The following is a 19,962-nucleotide window of genomic DNA, read 5'->3' as shown; positions in this document are numbered from 1 at the left end:
CACGGAAACGCCGTTTACCTTCCCTCCGGAGCACTACCTATTTATCTACTTGCACTTTGACATGCTTTCAAAGTGCTAGGTTGGCAGGAGCAGGGACCGAGCAACGGGAGCTCACCCTGTCGTGAGTATTCGAACCACCGACCTTCTGATTGGCAAGTCCTAGGCTCTGTGGTTTAACCCACAGCGCCACTCGCCTCCCCTCTAAACATCATACATATTTTTAAAACATATCTCAGGTGTGGTTCCACCCCATCATCTCTCCCTACCCCACTAAAAATCGCAAGGAAAGCTCTCTAATCCCCCGATCATTTGGATCTCCTCCCCTTTCAGCACTATGCCCTTCCTTCTGAGAAGCAGCAAGCAGACATTTGCACAGTATTCCAGTGCAGCCACACCATCGGTTTACATAAAGGCATTAGGAGAGCAGCTGTTTTATTTTCAATCCCTTTCCTAATAATCCCTCGCATGGGATTTCTTCACAGTGACTGCACACTGGTCTCACTGAACCACTTGGCATAAGCTCATGATCTCTTCCCAGACAGTCCCTGAATATGCAGTTAGGATTTTTATTTTTTTAGTTTTGTCCCAATGTGCAACATTTCCCACTTGCCCTTAGCTCCATTTGCCGTTTTGCTGTGCTGGGTCTTCATGGTGCACTTTTCCCTGCCCTTCCCTGGGAGCTTGAGTTCAACAACCTCTTGGTTCCCCATCCCTGTGTTAAAGCAATAGCCTGTATATATATGATCAGTATAAAGTAAGCAGCACATAAGCGGCACACAAAACACCAGAAAACCATTCTGCGTTCTAAATCTTATATCCAAAAATTGAGAGAGCTATGTACAAGATCTACTACGGAAGCCACAAACAGAAAACCCATTCAAATGGGAGAATTTCCTGAAGAAAGAAATTAAATATTATAGCTTAATCTAAGAAGAAATGTAACATATGGACTTGAATGTTTATAAATATATCAAAACTGTGAGAGAGAATTTACTGAAGAAGCCCGAGTCTCTACATGGGCGAAACAGGTGACAAACGCCAGCACCCTGTCTAACTCTTGTGCATAACATCACTGACACTCTGTTTGATCCAACTTACCTTTGTTGAAATCTACAGGAGCCTGGCTAAAGGAACTTTAAAGACTGAATCTTCCTTTTGGACACAATTTGAATGAGTTTTCTGTTTGTGGCTTCTGTAGCAGATCTTGTACATAGCTCTCTCAATTTTTGGATTATTAATATAAGATTTAGAACGTAGAATGGTTTTCTGGTGTTTTGTGTGCCGCTTATGCGCTGCTTACTTTATACTGGTCTATTACGAGAACTGGCAGCATAGGTTCATTTCTTCAGTACTTGTATATATATATGATGGCTAGGGCTGTTACAGACATCAGAATAAAATTGTCCTGACAGCCCAATATAGGCAAGACTGTTAGCTTTGACACCCTTGCACACAGATAAAGTAAACAGCCCACAGCAGATGTCCAATGTGTGTGGATTTTCCAATGTGACCTAAAGCATTCCTGACACCTTCCTTCCCCACACAGAATGACCTGGATCTGGGAACAGACCTAGCAGCAAAATGTTTTCTTTTCCACTTGCCATGATGTTGTCCCTATGCTTCCCTACCTCAATGCTGCCAGCTGACTACAGTCTTACAAATATAGTGGTACCTCGGGTTACATACGCTTCAGGTTACAAACGCTTCAGGTTACAGACTCCGCTAACCCAGAAATAGTACCTCGGGTTAAGAACTTTGCTTCAGGATGAGAACAGAAATCGTGCTCCGGTGGCGCAGCAGCAGTGGGAGGCCTCATTGGCTAAAGTGGTGCTTCAGGTTAAGAACAGTTTCAGGTTAAGAACGGACCTCCAGAACGAATTAAGTACGTAACCAGAGGTACCACTGTAAGTACACAAAAGTTACTAGCCCTCAAGCCCCCCAACCTCCAAAATTACTAGCCTTCTAGTAGGTTGTATTTCTATGCTAGTTCTATGCCATAGAAGGAAGCTCCATTCTCTATGGCTCATGCTGAAACACAGGTTATTCATCCCTTAACAGGCAAGTGTTGTTCCCCCTCTCTCCACAAAAAGAAGCCTTCTACCAAGTGAATTGGTGAAGTTCTAGGGTCACCCAGCCCTCCACCTCTGCTAACACTCTGCATTTCTATACTGGGAATTTTTTTTCCCCTTCATATTAAACTTTATTATACTCTGTGGAAATGATAATGAATTTCATTCTTACCAAGTCAATGTGATAAATAGATGCAGCTCAGTGTTTAATATATAGGTCTCTAACCTCGGCCAATAAAGCGAGATGAGCGCTGCAACCCCAGAGTCGGCCACGACTGGACCTAATGGTCAGGGGTCCCTTTACCTTTACCTTTATTTTTATTTTTTTAATAAGATATTTATTAGGATTTTCAGAGTATTACAAGATAAAAAAAGAAAAAAGAAAAATGCAAAATAAAAATGATTAAAAACAATTCATTCTTTCCTTTACTTATCCTTCATTTGCTTATTTCCCGGACCTCCTCACGCCTCCCTTTTTTGTATTCCAGTTCAATTTGTTAGTTCAGCAAATCCCTCCCCTCTTTGTATATCCTAGTCATTAATCATAAAGTATTGTAATTTTAAATTTTTACCTATTAATAATCCATTTTTTCATATTCCCTTGTGACATTTCAGCTAATTTCTATCCAACATCATTCTAGCATTCATTAATTTTACAATATTTCTGTAAATAGTCTTTAAACTTTTCCCAGTCTTCTTCCATCAACTCTTCTCCCTGGTCTCGGATTCTGCCAGTCATTTCCGCCAGTTCCATATAGTCCCTATACTGGGAATTTTTAAAAAAGGGTTTTCCTTCTTCCATGGCTAGCACAGAAACCATGTGGCCTCTCCCACCCGTGTTCCTGCTCACCTGCACAGAATTCCTGGTCACCTATGGTGACCAAGCGAAACCTGGATCTCCAGTTGTTTTTAGACTACAACTCCCACCATCCCTGGCTAGCAGGACCAGTGGTCAGGGATTATGGAAACTGCAATCCAAAAACAGCTAGAGACCCAAGTTTGGGAAACACTGCCCTAAATGCTCTCAAGGCTTTGTGCTGGGTGCCTTCGCTTCACCCAGTCTTCCCTTCCGCCAGCTGGGTTTCGGCAGCAGAAAGAACAGAATGAGCCGAGGCTTCTAGTGCTTTCAGCTCCCCTGGCTTCAGCTGGGATTTGAACTTTGTTTGCTGTGGTCACGGGGTTTAGAAGATTTAGGGAAGAGACATTGAGCATGTGACTCAACTCCCTCAAGACAAGAACCTTTTAAGGCAAGCTGGCACTTTTCCGGGACGTTTGAAAAGGAAAGTGTTGCTCCCTCTGCCATATAGCAACCCACCACAGCCTTGAGCCAGAAGGGACAAAGGGTCAGATCTATAAATAAGGACATTTCTGCAGAATTCTGAGTCGGCGGCGAAACAGGTAGCTCCCAGCTACAAATATCAATATGAACACGGCACCAATTCCCTCCTGACTCTCCTTCCTTGGTTTCATCTACCCAGTATGCTCCTCTGCCCTGCGGAAGCTGGAGACAGAGGGCTCATCCACACTTCTGCTTGTCCTGTACTTGCTGGGTGGGGAGGAGCCACTACGTTAACCTCCTGGCAGGAGGGGCACTTCCAGGCAGGGAAAGGAGGTTTTTGTTGTTGTTTAGTCGTGTCCGAGTCTTCGTGACCCCATGGACCAGAGCACGCCAGGCACTCCTGTCTTCCACTGCCTCCCGCAGTTTGGTCAAACTCATGCTGGTAGCTTCAAGAACACTGTCCAACCATCTCGTCCTCTGTCGTCTCCTTCTCCTTGTGCCCTCCATCTTTCCCAACATCAGGGTCTTTTCCAGGGAGTCTTCTCTTCTCATGAGGTGGCCAAAGTATTGGAGCCTCAGCTTCAGGATCTGTCCTTCCAGTGAGCACTCAGGGCTGATTTCCTTCAGAATGGATAGGTTTGATCTTCTTGCAGTCCATGGGAGTCTCCTCCAGCACCACAATTCAAAAGCATCAATTCTTTGTCAATCAGCCTTCTTTATGGTCCAGCTCTCACTTCCATAAATCACTACTGGGAAAACCATAGCTTTAACTATACGGACCTTTGTTGGCAAGGTGATGTCTCTGCTTTTTAAGATGCTGTCTAGGTTTGTCATTGCTTTTCTCCCAAGAAGCAGGCGTCTTTTAATTTCGTGACTGCTGTCACCATCTGCAGTGATCATGGAGCCCAAGAAAGTAAAATCTCTCACTGCCTCCATTTCTTCCCCTTCTATTTGCCAGGAGGTGATGGGACCAGTGGCCATGATCTTCATTTTTTTTATGTTGAGCTTCAAACCATATTGTGCGCTCTCCTCTTTTACCCTCATTAAAAGGTTCTTTAATTCCTCCTCACTTTCTGCCATCAAGGTTGTGTCATCTGCATATCTGAGGTTGTTGATATTTCTTCTGGCAATCTTAATTCCGGCTAGGGATTCATCCAGCCCAGCCTTTCGCATGATGAATTCTGCATGCACCCTCGGGAGTGCCAGGCTGCCTCTGCCAATGTGTCTGCACCACGCCTGTCTCCGTACCATCTCTCCCTCTCTCTCTCCCTGCAAGCAATGACAATCCACCTGCTGGGAAACCTGTGTGGCAGCTCTGCCGTACCAGAAAACCACGCCTGCCACGCACCTCGACTTGTGGGTGCCATTAGCTGCTCTGCAGAATGTCTCAGGCTGGCCTTGTCTATATGCTCCATCACCATGGGATCACAGTTGTTGCTCTCATTTAGCTTGAAGCAGACAGCTATTATTAGATTCAATTTTGAAGAATTGCAATCAGACTGAGCTGTGGATGGTTTCTGGGCTCAGGCAGAAGCCTGCTTGGCCCAGCTCAGTCGAAACCAAAGCAGCCCGACCCAGATCAACGTCTCAACAGAATAAACAGCGGCCCTGGCTCGGGAGCCAGGCATGTGCTCCGAATTATGCCGTCCCCCAAAAGAAATTATTTCATTAACAGCTGCAATAAAAAAAAAGAGAAACAAAAAGGCTCCCTAGCTCAGCATGTAGCATGGGCAGCAAGAATGGGGCTAAGGCATTACAGTGGCTCCTTTTCTGCAGAGAAGGGGAGGGTCGGCCTTAAGTGCCACTGCCTAGTGACAGACTCAGGTTCCTACAGAGAGACAAGGAACCTATGTCTCTCTATAGATGTTGACAGGCTCCAACTCCCTTCATGCCTGACCATTGGCCATGCTGGCTGGGTCTGGTAGGAGCTGGAAGGCAGCAGGCGCTCTGCCCCTGGTTTAAAGGATCAACTTCTCCCATTAAAGCACAGCTCTGGTTTCAACCTGGGAACTCCAGGGTCAAGAAGGATGGATGTCACTGATCTAGGGAGCAGAGAGAGTGGTGATCTCTTTCTAAATGTCCAAATGGTCAGAGGTCAAGCTAGCACAATCTGATGCTGGAGAAGACATGTGACAGCTGTGAAGAGGAGGAGGAAATTCTGGCGTGTGCCCCTCTACCACCCTGTGGCACTGTGTTATTGGCCAAAATCCACTCTCATATAGAAGAGTACCCCCCTCCCCTCCCCTTGGCTTAAGCCTGTCTGCAATTCCTGGCTTTTTATTTCAGATGTGTAGAGGCAGGATGTTCTGGGGGTACATGAGCAAAGGGCCTTTCTTTCAAAACTAGCCCCGGCCCTGTATATTTTAACAGCGACGTGACACAACTGAAGTCTTCCGTGGCCTGGAAGAAAAATGACGGAAGAAACTTCACCACCTACATCTACATGGTTCAAACTGTTGTCCAAGCTGCAGGAACAGACCCTTAAAAAAAAAAAAAAGGCTAGCAGTCTGATCTCTCACTTGTATTAAGCCTAGACTCCCTATGCCATGCCTCTTTCCCCAAGAACCTTCACTTTATTTACTTCAAGGCTGTGATCCTGCCATAAAACAAAGGGTTTGGCTTGGTGCAGCTGCGAGATTCCTGAAATTCCCAGCTTTCCATTGTTTTCATTTGCAAATTCCCAGCTTTCCATTGTTTTCATTTGCATCTTACCCTGTCTGCCTTTCAGGATCTTAAAAAGGCGTGTGCGTGTGATACTGCACAGGCGCACCCCCACACCCCACGAGACAGAACTTGCGAGCTTGCCAGCCCAGCATGTGGTTCCTATTCATACATAAGATCAGTGAATCCTAGCCTACCAGGCTTTGGTTGTCCGCTTTCTCCCGGAAAGGAAGAAATGTGGAAGAAATGAGCAGAACTGGGAAGGCGGACTTCCTGTCCCAACTGCATCCCTCTTCCCCCTCCAGAGAGTAATCTCACTTAATGCGCAAGCTGGTTCAGGGCTGGGACAGAAGCAGCTTTGCCAGGATGCAAGGAGCAAGGAACGGATGCGCTGCCTCTGCAGTTGCTCTGCACCAAATGTGTGTGATGTCTGGTGCCCATTTCAACCCGCAAACCTCCCCCCCACCCCCCCAGGGATCCCAACTTCCCTTCTTTCTTTTTAAACGAGTTTGTAATCTTTGTGGCTGTGAAGATAAGCTTGCAAATACAAAGGGAGTTCAGTCATCAGTATTCTGCCCAAGTCGTTGTTCCTCCTTGGACTTGAGCGTGCAGATATGAATTAAGCAGAACCCCACTTTGCACACATTGGTACAACTTACTCAGCTGATTTGCCAACAAAGGTCCGTATAGTTAAAGCTATGGTTTCCCCAGTAGTGATGTATGGAAGTGAGAGCTGGACCATAAAGAAGGCTGATTGCCGAAGAATTGATGCTTTTGAATTCTGGTGCTGGAGGAGACTCTTGAGAGTCCCATGGACGGCAAGAAGATCAAACCTCTCCATGCTTAAGGAAATCAGCCCTGAGTGCTCACTGGAAGGACAGATCCTGAAGCTGAGGCTCCAATACTTTGGCCACCTCATGAGAAGAGAAGACTCCCTTGAAAAGACCCTGATGTTGGGAAAGATGGGGGGCACAAGGAGAAGGGGACGACAGAGGACGAGATGGTTGGACAGTGTTCTCGAAGCTACCAGCATGAGTTTGACCAAACTGCGGGAGGCAGTGGAAGACAGGAGTGCCGGGCGTGCTCTGGTACATGGGGTCACGAAGAGTCGGACACGACTAAACGACTAAACAACAACAACTCAGCTGATACAATTTGGTGTTTTGGGCAGAGAACTTGGGACCATTTCGCTGAAGAGACTACAGCCCTGAGTACAGTGAATGCTTACAATCAACTATTTCCGTACCCATTTTAGTACACAAAGCTCCTCCACATATCTAATCTTTTTACATCTGCATAATCGTGCTGGCGAAGCTGTTCACTGCTCCTCCTCTGTGACAGACAGAAACCAAGATAACATGGAGCACCAAAGGTTGCCAGTTTTGTTCAGTGCCTCTAACTTTCATCGTCAAAAGTCAGTGTTACTTTTCAACTTTCTGCCAGTTCTGAGCTTGAGTTTAAACATCTGAACAACAGGCCAAAATTTAGCAACCGGGAACAGAAACGTTGCCAAAAGAGGGGTGGGTAGGTAGCTGACAAATTTGCTTTCACCTATGCCATGAAACTGGTTTGCTGAACTTTACCTGGCTGAAGTCTCACTGGGGGTTACAACCATTTCATTGGCCTATGCCCCTAACAGCAACCTGAGACTCTGAAAATTAAGTGTGGAGAGATTTCCAAGCATAGAAACGAAGTGACAGGGAAAGCTTCAGCTGCGTAATTTCTGTATGGCAGGTTGCTGTTAAAGGCACTTAAGAAGGTTGCAAACCTGTCGACCCAATCCTGCTACACATTGCTGTGATTAAATCCCTCTGAAGGCAGTCTGATTTAAGTTAGCGGAGCTATCTTTGTTCCTCTGGATTCAATCAATGGGTCTTCAATCAATCCTCAGTACTCAACCCCATTTTGTTCAATTCTTACTCCCAGTAAGAATTAACAGGACCACAGCCTTACACACAACTTAAGCCGAATTGGACCCCCTATCTGCCTGGCCATACTGGTTCCTATGTGACCATTTTGGTTTCTGTTTGGCTCTTCTTCCTTCTCAGTACTGCAAATAAAGGTAAAGGTAAAGGGACCCCTGACCATTAGGTCCAGTCGTGGCTGACTCTGGGGTTGCGGCGCTCATCTCGCTTTATTGGCCGAGGGAGCTTCCAGTTCATGTGGCCAACATGACTAAGCCGCTTCTGGTGAACCAGAGCAGCGCACGGAAATGCCGTTTACCTTCCCGCCGGAGCAGTACCTATTTATCTACTTGCACTTTGATGTGCTTTCGAACTGCTAGGTTGGCAGGAGCAAGGAACAAGCAATGGGAGCTCACCCCATCACGGGGATTTGAACCGCTGACCTTCTGATCGGAAAGTCCTAGGCTCTGTGGTTTAACCCACAGCGCCACCCGCGTCCCTAGTACTGCAAATACTTCTATGATTAATCACAAGTGGAGAGAGGGCTGTAGTGCTCAGGTCCTGCTTTGCAGGCTTCCCATAGGCATCTGTTTGGCCACCGCAAGAACAGGAGACTGGACTAGACTGGCCTGATCCTGGCAAGGCTCTGCTTATGTTCATACTGCCGGACAATAGAGAAGGCTGCCTCAGAAAGTGATGGCCTCTCTCTCTCTCCTTAAAGGTTTTTAATTGAAGCTAGATGACCACCTAGGAGGGATGCTGTGACAGTAGATATTCCGGATTGTCAGGAGGTTGAGCTGGACGACCTTTGAGGTTCCTTCCAAATCGATGAGTCTATATGAGGGTCTGTGTCTCACAGCAACCATAAACCCCAAAGCTTCTTTCCTACAGAGTGAAGGAGTCAAGTCTTTCAGGGTAAACGGGTTGACACACAGAATCAATAAATGTGTTGCCTCTGGGACCCTCTGTAATCTCCCAAAGAAGGGTTTGCCAATACCTAGCAGAGAGGCACCAAGTCTGTGAATGTTATCTATACAGCAGCACCATCCACGTATATCGTGGTTCACAGAGGAGGGAGTCTCCTCCCTAAAGGGGCTTGCAATCCAGAAACAAAAGAGGGAAATCGAAGCTGGGGTAAACCATCAAAAATGCAAGTATTGAAATGATTTGAAAGAACAGAAGAAGAGCGCTGCAGGATCAGGCCAGTAGCCCGTCTAGTCCAGCATCCTTTTCTCACAGTTGCCCACCAGAGGGCTATGGGAAAAACATGAGCAGGACTAACAGCACTCTCCCAATTTGTGATTCCCTCTGAACATAGCCATTGTGGCTAGCAGCAATTGATAGACGCATCCCCCCATTGATTTGCCTAATCCTCTTTTAAAGTCATCTAGTCTAAACCACTGAGCCTTGGGCTTGCCAATTGAATCCCTGCGACGGGGTGAGCGCCCGTTGCTCGGTCCCTGCTCCTAACAACCTAGCAGTTTGAAAGCACATCAAGTGCAAGTAGATAAATAGGTACCACTCCAGCGGGAAGGTAAATGGCGTTTCCGTGCACTGCTTTCGTTTCGCCAGAAGTAGCTTAGTTATGCTGGCCACATGACCCGGAAAAAATGTCTGTGGGCAAATGTCGGCTCCCTTGGCCAGTAAAGTGAGATGAGTACTGCAACCCCAGAATCGTTTGTGACTGGATTTAATTGTCAAGGGTCCTTTACCTTTACCTTAAGTTAGGTCACTGCCTCTTGTGGGGAGGGGGGTGGTTCCAAAATTCAACCATGCACTGCATGAAAGAGGATTTCCTTGCTCTGCCCCAACTCTTCCTGCATTTAGGCTTTGCCGCAGGGCATAGGGACTAGCGGGGATGTGCTTGCTTTATAGAAAATTCTGCAGCTTTTAATTTTGTTTATAGCCAGGCTCAGTCTAAAGCACACACCAGCTGAGCCAATTGGGAGAATAAGACCTGCACAACTTGAACGCAGCACCTGGGCTTCCCTGGGATGGAGCCTGAGGAAAAGGTCTTGAACAAGAGCCCCCGGTGAGAACATGGCTTTGGAATCCTGCCTGGGATTGTTATGACAACACCACCAGCCAGAAGACACACATGGTGAGCATGCAGGCAGCACTGAGTGCTCTGTGTTGTCGTAAGTTACACCCTTCTCTGGTGAGTCACCTAGATGCACTTCTCATCATCCCTACCCCTTTCTTTCAGCCCAAATCCTGAGCAAAAGCAACAGGGTCTTGCTCAGGAGAGGGGAGGGAAGCCCAAAAATATAGTTCTGAGGTCATTGGTGGCAAGATACCAGCAGCTTTGAGTAATTATTCCTATAATTTCTATGTCTCAAGACAACAGCATCTGTGCCAAGCATTTGCTAGACCTTGAGAATATGTCCAGCAATAGGCTGATGGAGCCCTACAGAGTTCAGACACACCTTACAAGATGGGAAAACAACAGCAAAAGCTCACATTAAATAGGTGTTTGTGTGTGTGTTTAAGTCAGTTTTAAAAAGTGGATTTGATGGGCTCTGAAGTCCTCTTGTGGATCAGGAATTGGTTAAGAGTAGGACTAAATGGACAGTTGTCTGAATGGAGAGAACAGAAGTCCCCAAGAATTGGTATCGGGACCTGGGATGAAAAGGTACTTATTTTAATCTTAGCATCAGAAACAAAGGAACCTGCTTTATATCAGAGCAAGCTATTTGTCCACCTAGCTTCATAGACTTATAGAATTGCAGAGTTGGAAGAAACCCATGGGCAAAATGGATTTCCTACGCCAGTTGTGGAGCCGCACCGTCACCACAAACAACTGAGATTAGGAAGCAGAGCATATTTTCTCTTATTCTGACTGGCAGCAGCTTCCCAGGGTGTTGGGCAGAGAGAGGTCTTTCCCATCACCTATGGCCTGATCCGTTTTAGCTGAGGATGCTAAGGATACAGCCTGGGACCTTCTACATGCAAAACTCAGCTAGGAGGCCTCCCCATATAATCTAGGGGTGATCCCTGCACTTCTGGCTGTGTGCTGTATATAGGCAAAAGCCACCTGCAGCACAGGTGAACTAGAATTGCACACAATGTCAAAAATCAATCTTTTAAAAAAGTCCCCCCCCCCAATGTTTGCTTTTAAAATATATTTTTAAAGAATTTAAAAGTACTGAGATTTATTTATTTTTGAAGCATCCAGAGACAATAAATTCTTTGAGGAATCTGCTTCCCAAGGGAGCTTGCTGAGCTCACCCGCGGGTGGTGTTCAGGAGTTCGGCAAAACAACAACAACAATCTTGTTTACACATGCATTTCTGGCCCCCAGCTGATTCCAGTTGGTTGTTTCATGTGGTGCTAATACTCTTGTTTTCCCCTAGTTTTTGTTTTGTGTGTTTTCATCATTTTTTGGTCTGAGCCATTGGGGAAGGCGGATGAGGGGAGGGAAGAATGTGGAGCAACGTGAGGTAATGCATGCAAATCAAACCATATAGTGACTAGATTTCTAAAAGGGGCTTTAATCCTCTAATCTGGCAACCTATGCCATTTTGTCCAAAATATTCTGGCAGCGCCAGCCCTATCATTAGGTAAACAGAGGCGGCTGCTTCAGGCAACAGAATACCCAGGGCTGGGGAAGGGACAGCAACTTGCCCTGAGCCCCCTAAACTAGCCTGTTTCCATCAGGGGCCGTGAAGGGTGCTATTACGTCACCAGTGGTGAAGGAAGATCCAATTGCCAATTGCACTTGTCCTTCACTTCAGACGGCAAAATTTGGGGGCTAGCCCCAAGGCTGCCATCAATTGCACGGCAACCAGAGATGCTTTTTCTATGTATGCTCAAAGGCATGGCTCAACATATTCTAGGCCTAGCTCCTGCCATACGGAACTTATTCTGGGCTAATCCTTCACCTGTTTCTATGCTAAAAGGCAGAATATGAGGTCACATTCATACCACATGTTTAAAGCACTCTTAAACCACTTTAGCAGGCCTGGCTCGCCCCCAAGAATCCTGGGAACTTTGGTTTGTTAAGGGTGAGCTAGAATTGAAATACTTTATTGTCACTTGTACAACCTGTATACAGTGAGATTACACGAGCACCCCCCACTCAGCTCTCCTAGTCTTAATTCCCCTCGTTTACTGACACACACAAACCAAACCTGAAAGTCGGTTGCCCTGTTGTTATATTTTCATTCAGCAGCCTAACAGCCCAAGGGATAGAAGCTGTTCTTTACTCTGTTGGTGCAACTAATTCCCAGCACCCTAAACAAACTACAGTTCCCGGGATTCTCAATGACTGTTAATCAAGCTTTAAATGTATGGTGTGGATGTGAGCTAAAGTTTGAAATACATTTTCTTTAAAAGAAGCCAGCTTGGCAATATTCACATACTGCTTCCTTCTCTGCTCAAGATCAACAGAGTGCCAGCCTGCTGAACTGGAGTCCACTGACAGATAGGATGCTTTATTTTATTTAATGTGTACATTTATTTTCCACCTTTCTTCTATCGCAGAACTCAAAAGTTGCCTGCGGGGAGCTTCCAGATGGTCTCCCATCCAGGCACCAATGGGGAAGCCTGTGCTTGCTTAGCATTAGCAAGGCATTTGCCTCTTGTGCCCTCAGACCATGTCCTTATCTGACACCGTTTCATTATACAGACATCATTTCTTTGGGTTTGAATGGTGACATGGCTGGTTAAGTGGTTGCAAACAGTAATTACCCTCACATGTAACTCAGATTGAACATCAGCCTGAGAGGGTTGGTTATGTCTGGGGCCTATCTACATTTATGGGCTTGTCAATTTCCAAATTAATGTTAATTTCGCTTGGTTGAGTCATGCATTGTGCCTCTTTGCAGAAAGTGTTCCTTCGTCGCCTTTTAAAATCACCTTGCAAAATATAGACTCTGCACACTCCCAGATGCAGGCATGCATGTGTTTACAGATACCTAGCAGAGAGGCGCTGAGTCTATGAATTTTATTTATACAGCACCCACAACACACACCCAAAAGAACATCTTCACAGTTTCTTCTTGCCTGTTAAGCTCCTGGCTTTTAAGGTAAAAGGTAAAGGGGACCCCTGACCATTAGGTCCAGTCGCGGACAACTCTGGGGTTGCGGCGCTCATCTCGCTCTATAGGCGAAGGGAGCCAGCGTACAGCTTCCGGGTCATGTGGCCAGCATGACTAAGCCGCTTCTGGCGAACCAGAGCAGTGCACGGAAACGCCGTTTACCTCCCCGCCGGAGCGGTACCTATTTATCTACTTGCACTTTGACGTGCTTTCGAACTGGCAGGAGCAGGGACCGAGCAACGGGAGCTCACCCCGTCGCGGGGATTCGAACCGCCAACCTTCTGATCGGCAAGTCCTAGGCTCTGTGGTTGAACCCACAGGGCCACCCGCGTCCCTACTTTTTAAGGTACTGCAGGGCATTTGGTGTTTTATCAAAGGATCAAAAGGGGGGAACCTTTGACACTCTTGATGTTGCTGGACTCCCAGCTCCTGTCATCCTTGCCCACTGGGCAAAGCTGCCTGGGGCTGGTGGGAGTCCAACGACATATGGGGAGTCTATTGGTTCCCCATCCCTGGGATAAAGTATAGTGATATGGCAGAGAAAGCTCTCATTTCAGCCCTGGGTTAGATCCTCTTGCCTCTTGCTGGGATGACAACCCCTCCTCTTGTCTTTAGCCTTCCTGCTACAGGCAAGGTGGTTTCTGTTTTATACCCGCGCTCCCTCCCAGTTTACCAGCGTCCCCAAGGCATCTGCTAGACCCCTGCTCTTTGTTCTTCCTCCTTCCTTAAAGCACACAAAAGGTCTCAGATTAGCTATTGTACTTGGCAGCAGCATAGCAGGGAGGAGGGCGTCAACCCATCTCATCTGACGTAGTGCGTGGGGAGTGCCGTGGGGCTGGGGGAATGGGTTTAATAGTTACTTGGCACCCTTCTCTACAGCTGGGAGGCAGAGTTCCCCAGGCGAGTCACTTGGCTACAGCCCCAGCTCCATTTCCACCGGCCATCAGAGCCGTGATCAATGTTTAATTAGATGCGATTTAATTACCCGCTTGCTCCTCCGTCACCAGTGCTGACAAGTCAGCTCAAGTTCCCAGCACTGAGTACAGGCAAGATGTCAAAGGCAGGATGCGAGAGCCAGGCCTCCCCCCCCCCCCACCTTCTGAGCAAAGGTTTCACCCTTGACCCTATAATTGATGCAGAATACGGCTAATGTCTTATTGAACCCTGTAATTGAGGCGGGATACAGGCAATGCCCAGGGCTCTGTATTTCTTCCTTAGCCAGCATTGTCAATATTCGCCACACCTGCCTGGCTGCACAGTGCTGGCTGCACTGCGGGAAGGAAAAGGCTCCAAAATCCTGCAGGGCATGCGAGGAGAGCAACACATTCTCCTACTGGGAATGAAAGGCAAGTTTTCTCCCCATAGAATTCATAGAATCCTAGATCATCATTCTAGTCCAACTCCCTGCAATGCCAGAATATGCAGTTGTCCCATACGGGGATCAAACCTGCAACCTTGGTATAATTGGCACTATGCTCTAACCCAGGCTTCCTCAACCTCGGCCCTCCAGATGTTTTTTTGGCCTACAACTCCCATGATCCCTAGCTAGCAGGACCAGTGGTCAGGGATGATGGGAACTGTAGTCTTGAAACATCTGAAGGGCTGAGGTTAAGGAAGCCTGCTCTAACCAACTGAGCTATTTGATCACTGAGCTATTCATTTGTCGTTGTTTTTTTAAAAAAACAGCCAAGAGAATACATGTGACTGAGCTGTATTTCCCTGGTGAGGGAAATGCTCTCTGTGAATGATCAGGGCCACACCTCTTCAGTTTTACTTCCTGTGTTTCAGGGCAGAGTTCTTGTATGGAAACAGGTCCTAGACTTGGGGTGACAAGTTCTGGAGCTAAGCTCTGGTGCAAACTGAGCCATAGGGAGCTCACAAAGCCCAGTCACCTTCCTCTGGGAATACACAGCACTTCAAACACTGCACAAACACACATTCCTCAGGCTCTAGGGCAAGACCAGAATGGGAAACTCGGTACCTGTGCGGTCAGAGTCACTCTCCCCGATGCTGGAGGATGGACTGCCCACAGGCCCCGGTTTGTCACCCTCGCGGGCTCCCGATTCCTTCTGCCGCGTCCTGGCGGCCTCAATTCCCTTTACTCGCCGGGCATGGCGGTTCCCCTTGTAGTGTGCTTCGGCTTGGCTCTGTGGAAAAGAGAAAGCACGTAAGCAATCAAGCAAACCACAGGCCTATGCCTGCATACTTCTGGTGCTGCCTCTTCAACCTAGCCAGCTGTCAGTACCGCTCAGCGTGAAGCCACAGCCCCTCACCCCTGCCACAAACCTGTCCTCTTAGGAATACTGTTCAGCTAAAACTGACGCCAGATCACATCGTGCTGTAAGTCTGGAGCTCAGGGGTAGTCAAGCTTGTGCCTTCAGATGTTGCACTACATCTCTCCTCATCCTCAACTGTAAGAACATTATCGGGCCAACCAGATGGTTGTGAGAAGCCCGTAACCAGGACCCAAGAGCTCTTTCCTCTCCTGTGGTTTCTTTTTTTTTTTTTAATACCCGTATTTTTCGCTCTATAACACGCACCCGACCATAACACGCACATAGTTTTTAGAGGAGGAAAACAAGAAAAAGAATATTCTAAACAAAACAGTGGATGTGTGATTTTTGTGGTTCATGCAGTGGCCACAGACATGTGATCTGACGGTGAGTTTGGGGTAGCCCAATGCAAAAATCCTGAGGATCCATGTGGATCTGTGCTTTGTAACCACGTTTTAAGTGGGGAGGGAAGGAAAAGCACTCAAGGGACAAGGAACACGCGTGGGGTGGGTGGAGAAGGATGCTGTTAATAATGTAGAAGAGGGGTATAAGAGGAGAAGGCTCCTCTCCTCTCCCGCTTTGCTCCTTTAAAGCAAGCAGGCTCTGCTTCTCTCCCTCCTCCCCGGCTTGCTGAAAAACTTTGCTGCTATTTAGCCAGGTGAGTGGGGTGGAGAGAGGGACAGAGAGCCTGCTTGCTTTAAAGGAGCCAACCGGACAGGAGCCGCTTACACTAGTGTAAGTGGCTCCTCTCCTCTCCCGCTTTGCTCCTTTAAAGCAAGCAGGCTCTCTGTCCCTCTCTCCTCCCCACTCAGCGGCTCTTCTCCCGCTTTGCTGTTTCAAAGTGAGCCACGGAGGAGGGAAGGAAGGGGAACCATGGATCCTCTGCTCACGACTGCAGCAGATCCCCCCGCCACCCGTAGGCATTCGCTCCATAACACGCACAGACATTTCCCCTTACTTTCTAGGAGGAAAAAAGTGAGTGTTATGGTGCAAAAAATACAATAATTTTTTATTCAGAATTAAAACAAAACATATTATCCAGAAATATATCATCCTTATCCCCCCCATTTTTCTTCCCTCCCCCTCCCTCCCCCCACAGAACCCACCCACCCCTACCCCCCGACTTCCCTCAGTTCCAGTCTTTGATTTCTCTAAAAATGCTGTTTTCTGCATGTTACACAGTTGTATCGATCCTCAAACTATTTAGCTGATTATTATCAATAACAAGTTTGTGAATGTTTATTCAAAACCAGCCAAGGAATCCAGTTCACTTTGTTGTGTCTTCAAATACTTTGTAAAGGGTTCCCATTCATCTTTAAAGTCACAGTTATCCTTGTCCCGTAGCTTGTATGTCCGTTTTGCCAGTTCTGCATAGTCCATCAATTTTTCTTGCCATGATTCTTTAGTTGGGGTTTCTTCAGTCTTCCATCCTTGTGTTATTAAAACTCTCGCGGCCGTTGTCGCATACATGAAGATGTTTTTCAGCTTTTTTGGCAGATCTTTCCCTTCCTATGGTTTCAAAGAAGTCGCTGAAGAGGCATATTGCCTCTGACAGTGAAGGTAGCCATTGATAACCTTATTCCTCCATGAAGGTGTCTAATCCTCATTTGAAGCCATCACTACTTTTTGTGGGAGCAAAATCCAGAGGGAAAGAAGTACAGTGGCACCTCGGGTTACATACGCTTCAGGGTACATACGCTTCAGGTTACAGACTCCGCTAACCGAGAAATAGTACCTCGGGTTAAGAACTTTGCTTCAGGATGAGAATAGAAATTGTGCTCCGGCGGCGCGGCAGCAGCGGGAGGCCCCATTAGCTAAAGTGGTACCTCAGGTTAAGAACAGTATCAGGTTAAGAACAGAGCTCTGGAACGAATTTTGTCCTATCCTAAACCTTCAGCTTCACTGAATGCCCCTGAGTTCTATGAAAGAGGGAGAAAAAACTTTCTCTATCCACTTGCTCCTCACCATCCAATTTTTTATTTTAACCGTCGGCCACATGGGCTGGGGCTGATGGGAACTGCAAGCCAGCTACATCTGAAGGCTGCCATGTTGCCTACCACTGCCATAACCTTTCCTGAGCATGTTAAAAGCTCACACCTGACTGATCCAGGGTGACCAAGAACACCAGGAAGCTCTATGCATAAATATATGTGACTTCCACATACAGTACTAGCCTCTCTCTTTGGAATGGCCAGCCTTTGTTTATGTGGGTTGTCTACTTTTGTTAAGCCACATTGTTTCCTGGGCAATCCTCCCATGAGCTTCGCACACCCAATTTGTGGGCGATTCTCGAACACAAATGCTGCAGCAGCAGCCCTGTCCCGTGCGGACAAGCAAAGCACCTTTAAGGGTTTCCAGGTTTAATGAATGTTTGCAGGTCCTGTCCGTTTTATTGCCTGCTTGTGATTGCAGCTGGGGGATTAGCAATAAATAGCCTCTTAATTGCTCCTTGAATAGCCTCTCTTAATTGCGCTCTCTCTCCCCCCCCCCTTTTCTTGGGGGAAGGGGGAGTGCCGAAGACGCTTTAATTACCTATTTCCTCTCATTATCCTTTCTAATTTCTTTCTTTCCATTGCTTTTATAGCCAAGCAACACTTCTTGCTATCCTAGATGGCGTATTTCCTGGGTAACATTTTTTAAAAAGTGTGTAAAAGTAGATTAACGGTCTTTTTGCTTTTCATACTTCCATGAAAAAGTGAGAAGAAATTTTAAAAAGTATTTCCCCACTCCCCCACGAAATATAAACAACTGGGGGCTTATCCACATCTCCATTTGCCCCACCATTCCCCCCAGGAAACCCGATCTTAAGCACCAAATCGGAACAAATGGCAATCGGGTTTTCTGCAGACTGCAGTTTGTTTCGATTCAGCACTAAAGACTGGGTTTTCTGGGGGAAAGCGGGGGGCAGAGCAAAGGCAAAACCACTCGGAGCCTTGCCTATAAAGTGTGGGACAAGCAGGAAGTGTGAATGAGAGGCTATTTTGTCACTGATCTCCCAAACCTGATTGACCATGCCATGAGCTTTTTGTCTCATCCTGTGCAGCTGGGATGGAACGAGGCATCACAATAAGGTTACCAGATTTTTTTTCAATGAATCCAGGAACACTTTTCAACTTCAGTAGGAATGATAGGATTTTGTCAGGGGACTGATTTGTAAATCCAGGGACTGTCCCCGGGAAACAGAGAAGTCTGGTAACCTTACATTACAAGTAACAGGGTTACTGCAACTGTCTGTCTTCCTAGTCTTCATCCCCTTGTGCGTTTCCACACTGCCTGTCTCACATAATTGGCTACTGGCACAAGGGAAATGACATCACACTGCAGGTTGTATCTAGTTTCATCCTTACAGTGTGAACCTAAGCAGGTTTCTTCAGAAGCAGGCCTCACTGATGTCAACGGCCCTCGCTTCCTAGACAGCAGCCTTCCTCGGATCTTGAATTTACATGACCTGACCTTGAATTAAATGGCTTCTTGGGTCTAACAGGATAGCTATTTGTATTTTCCTTTCAAAAGCACCTTGGCTAACCTGCTCACATCCCCTGTGGAGGGGCCATGTGCTACATGTAGAACTGCCTAGGCACATTCCCAGGCATCACCAGTAATAGGCATGGAAAAGATCTTTGCTGGAGACCTTGAAGATTGACTGCCAGTTAGGACAGCACTGGATTAGATGGGCCAGATCGGAGTGAAGCAACTCCTTGTGTTCATACACGTAAACCTGCAGCTTCATGAAGTGATGTACCGTATTTTTTGCTCTATAAGACTCACTTTTTCCCTCCTGAAAAGTAAGGTGAAATGTGTGTGCGTCTTATGGAGCGAATGCAGGCTGCGCAGCTATCCCAGAAGCCAGAACAGCAAGAGGGGGTTGCTGCTTTCACTGTGCAGCGATCCCTCTTGCTCTTCTGGCTTCTGAGATTCAGAATATTGTTTTTCTTGTTTTCCTCCTCCAAAACCAAGGTGCGTCTTGTGGTCTGGTGCGTCTTATAGAGCGAAAAATACGGTACTTTGTTGCTTTCTTCATTCTACGGTAGAAAATCTCACCTTGGGACAAGAGGCTGGGCAGTAACCAACTTGGTCTTTGCGTCTTACGGTTCAGATACGGAGCGTAAGGCTTACCATTTCATAGAGGCTAAAGCAATCGATAGGATGACTATGTTCCGCCTCCACTGTCACAGGCAGTATGCCTCTGAATACCAGTTGCTGGTAATCGCAGGAGGGGAGAGGCCTGTTGTGCTCAGGTCCTCCTTGCTGCTTTCCCATGGGGACAACTGGTTGGCCATTGTGAGATCAGGAGGCTGGCCTAAATTGACCTTTGGCCTGATCCAGCAAGGTTCTTCTTATGACATCACCATCATCTCTGAAACCAGCCCTACATTCCAGATTTCTTAAACCACATGCCATTTCCCTGAGCCTCGTTGAGTCCCTGGCTTGCGTGAGTGGGATGTGACCTCAGCGATGTCTCTCAATGCATCTTCAATGGGATTTGCACTTCTCCCACCCCTCAACAGCCCACTGCCGCTCTCTGAGACCCACCACCACGGGCCGCACAGCATAGAAAAGCTATGAAGGAGAAGGGCTGGGACCTGGTGTCACCACACCCTCCAAGACTCACCTCAGAATTGAAGCGGATCTGGCAGACGTTGCAAGAGATGATTGGGCGCTTGGCCTTGGCTATGGGTACCCCAAAGGTGTGGTTGATCACTGCTTTCTGCACTGGGTCCATCTGCCAGAGGAAAA

General features: G+C 47.1%; 1 protein-coding gene across 11 annotated transcripts in view; it reads right to left on the bottom strand.

Moving 5' to 3' along the window:
* ZNF385A (zinc finger protein 385A) overlaps positions 1-19,962 on the bottom strand; it is a 211,223-nt gene that overhangs the window by 24,618 nt on the left and 166,643 nt on the right. For 10 of the 11 annotated variants that reach the window (XM_080994809.1, XM_080994805.1, XM_080994808.1 and 7 more), the window contains 2 exons: positions 19,838-19,948; positions 14,934-15,099 (listed from right to left, as the gene is read on the bottom strand). In XM_080994809.1, the coding sequence (XP_080850935.1) occupies positions 14,934-15,099; positions 19,838-19,948 (277 nt within the window). Of the gene's footprint in view, positions 1-14,933; positions 15,100-19,341; positions 19,501-19,837; positions 19,949-19,962 lie in introns of those variants that run through there. The other variant, XM_080994806.1, reaches the window with a different exon arrangement.

Source organism: Podarcis pityusensis (genome assembly GCF_964106645.2).
Source record: "Podarcis pityusensis genome assembly, chromosome: 2".
NCBI classification, from domain to species: Eukaryota; Metazoa; Chordata; class Lepidosauria; order Squamata; family Lacertidae; genus Podarcis; species Podarcis pityusensis.
Note: the sequence above shows the minus strand (reverse complement) of the source record. Positions and strands in the feature narration are given on the sequence as shown.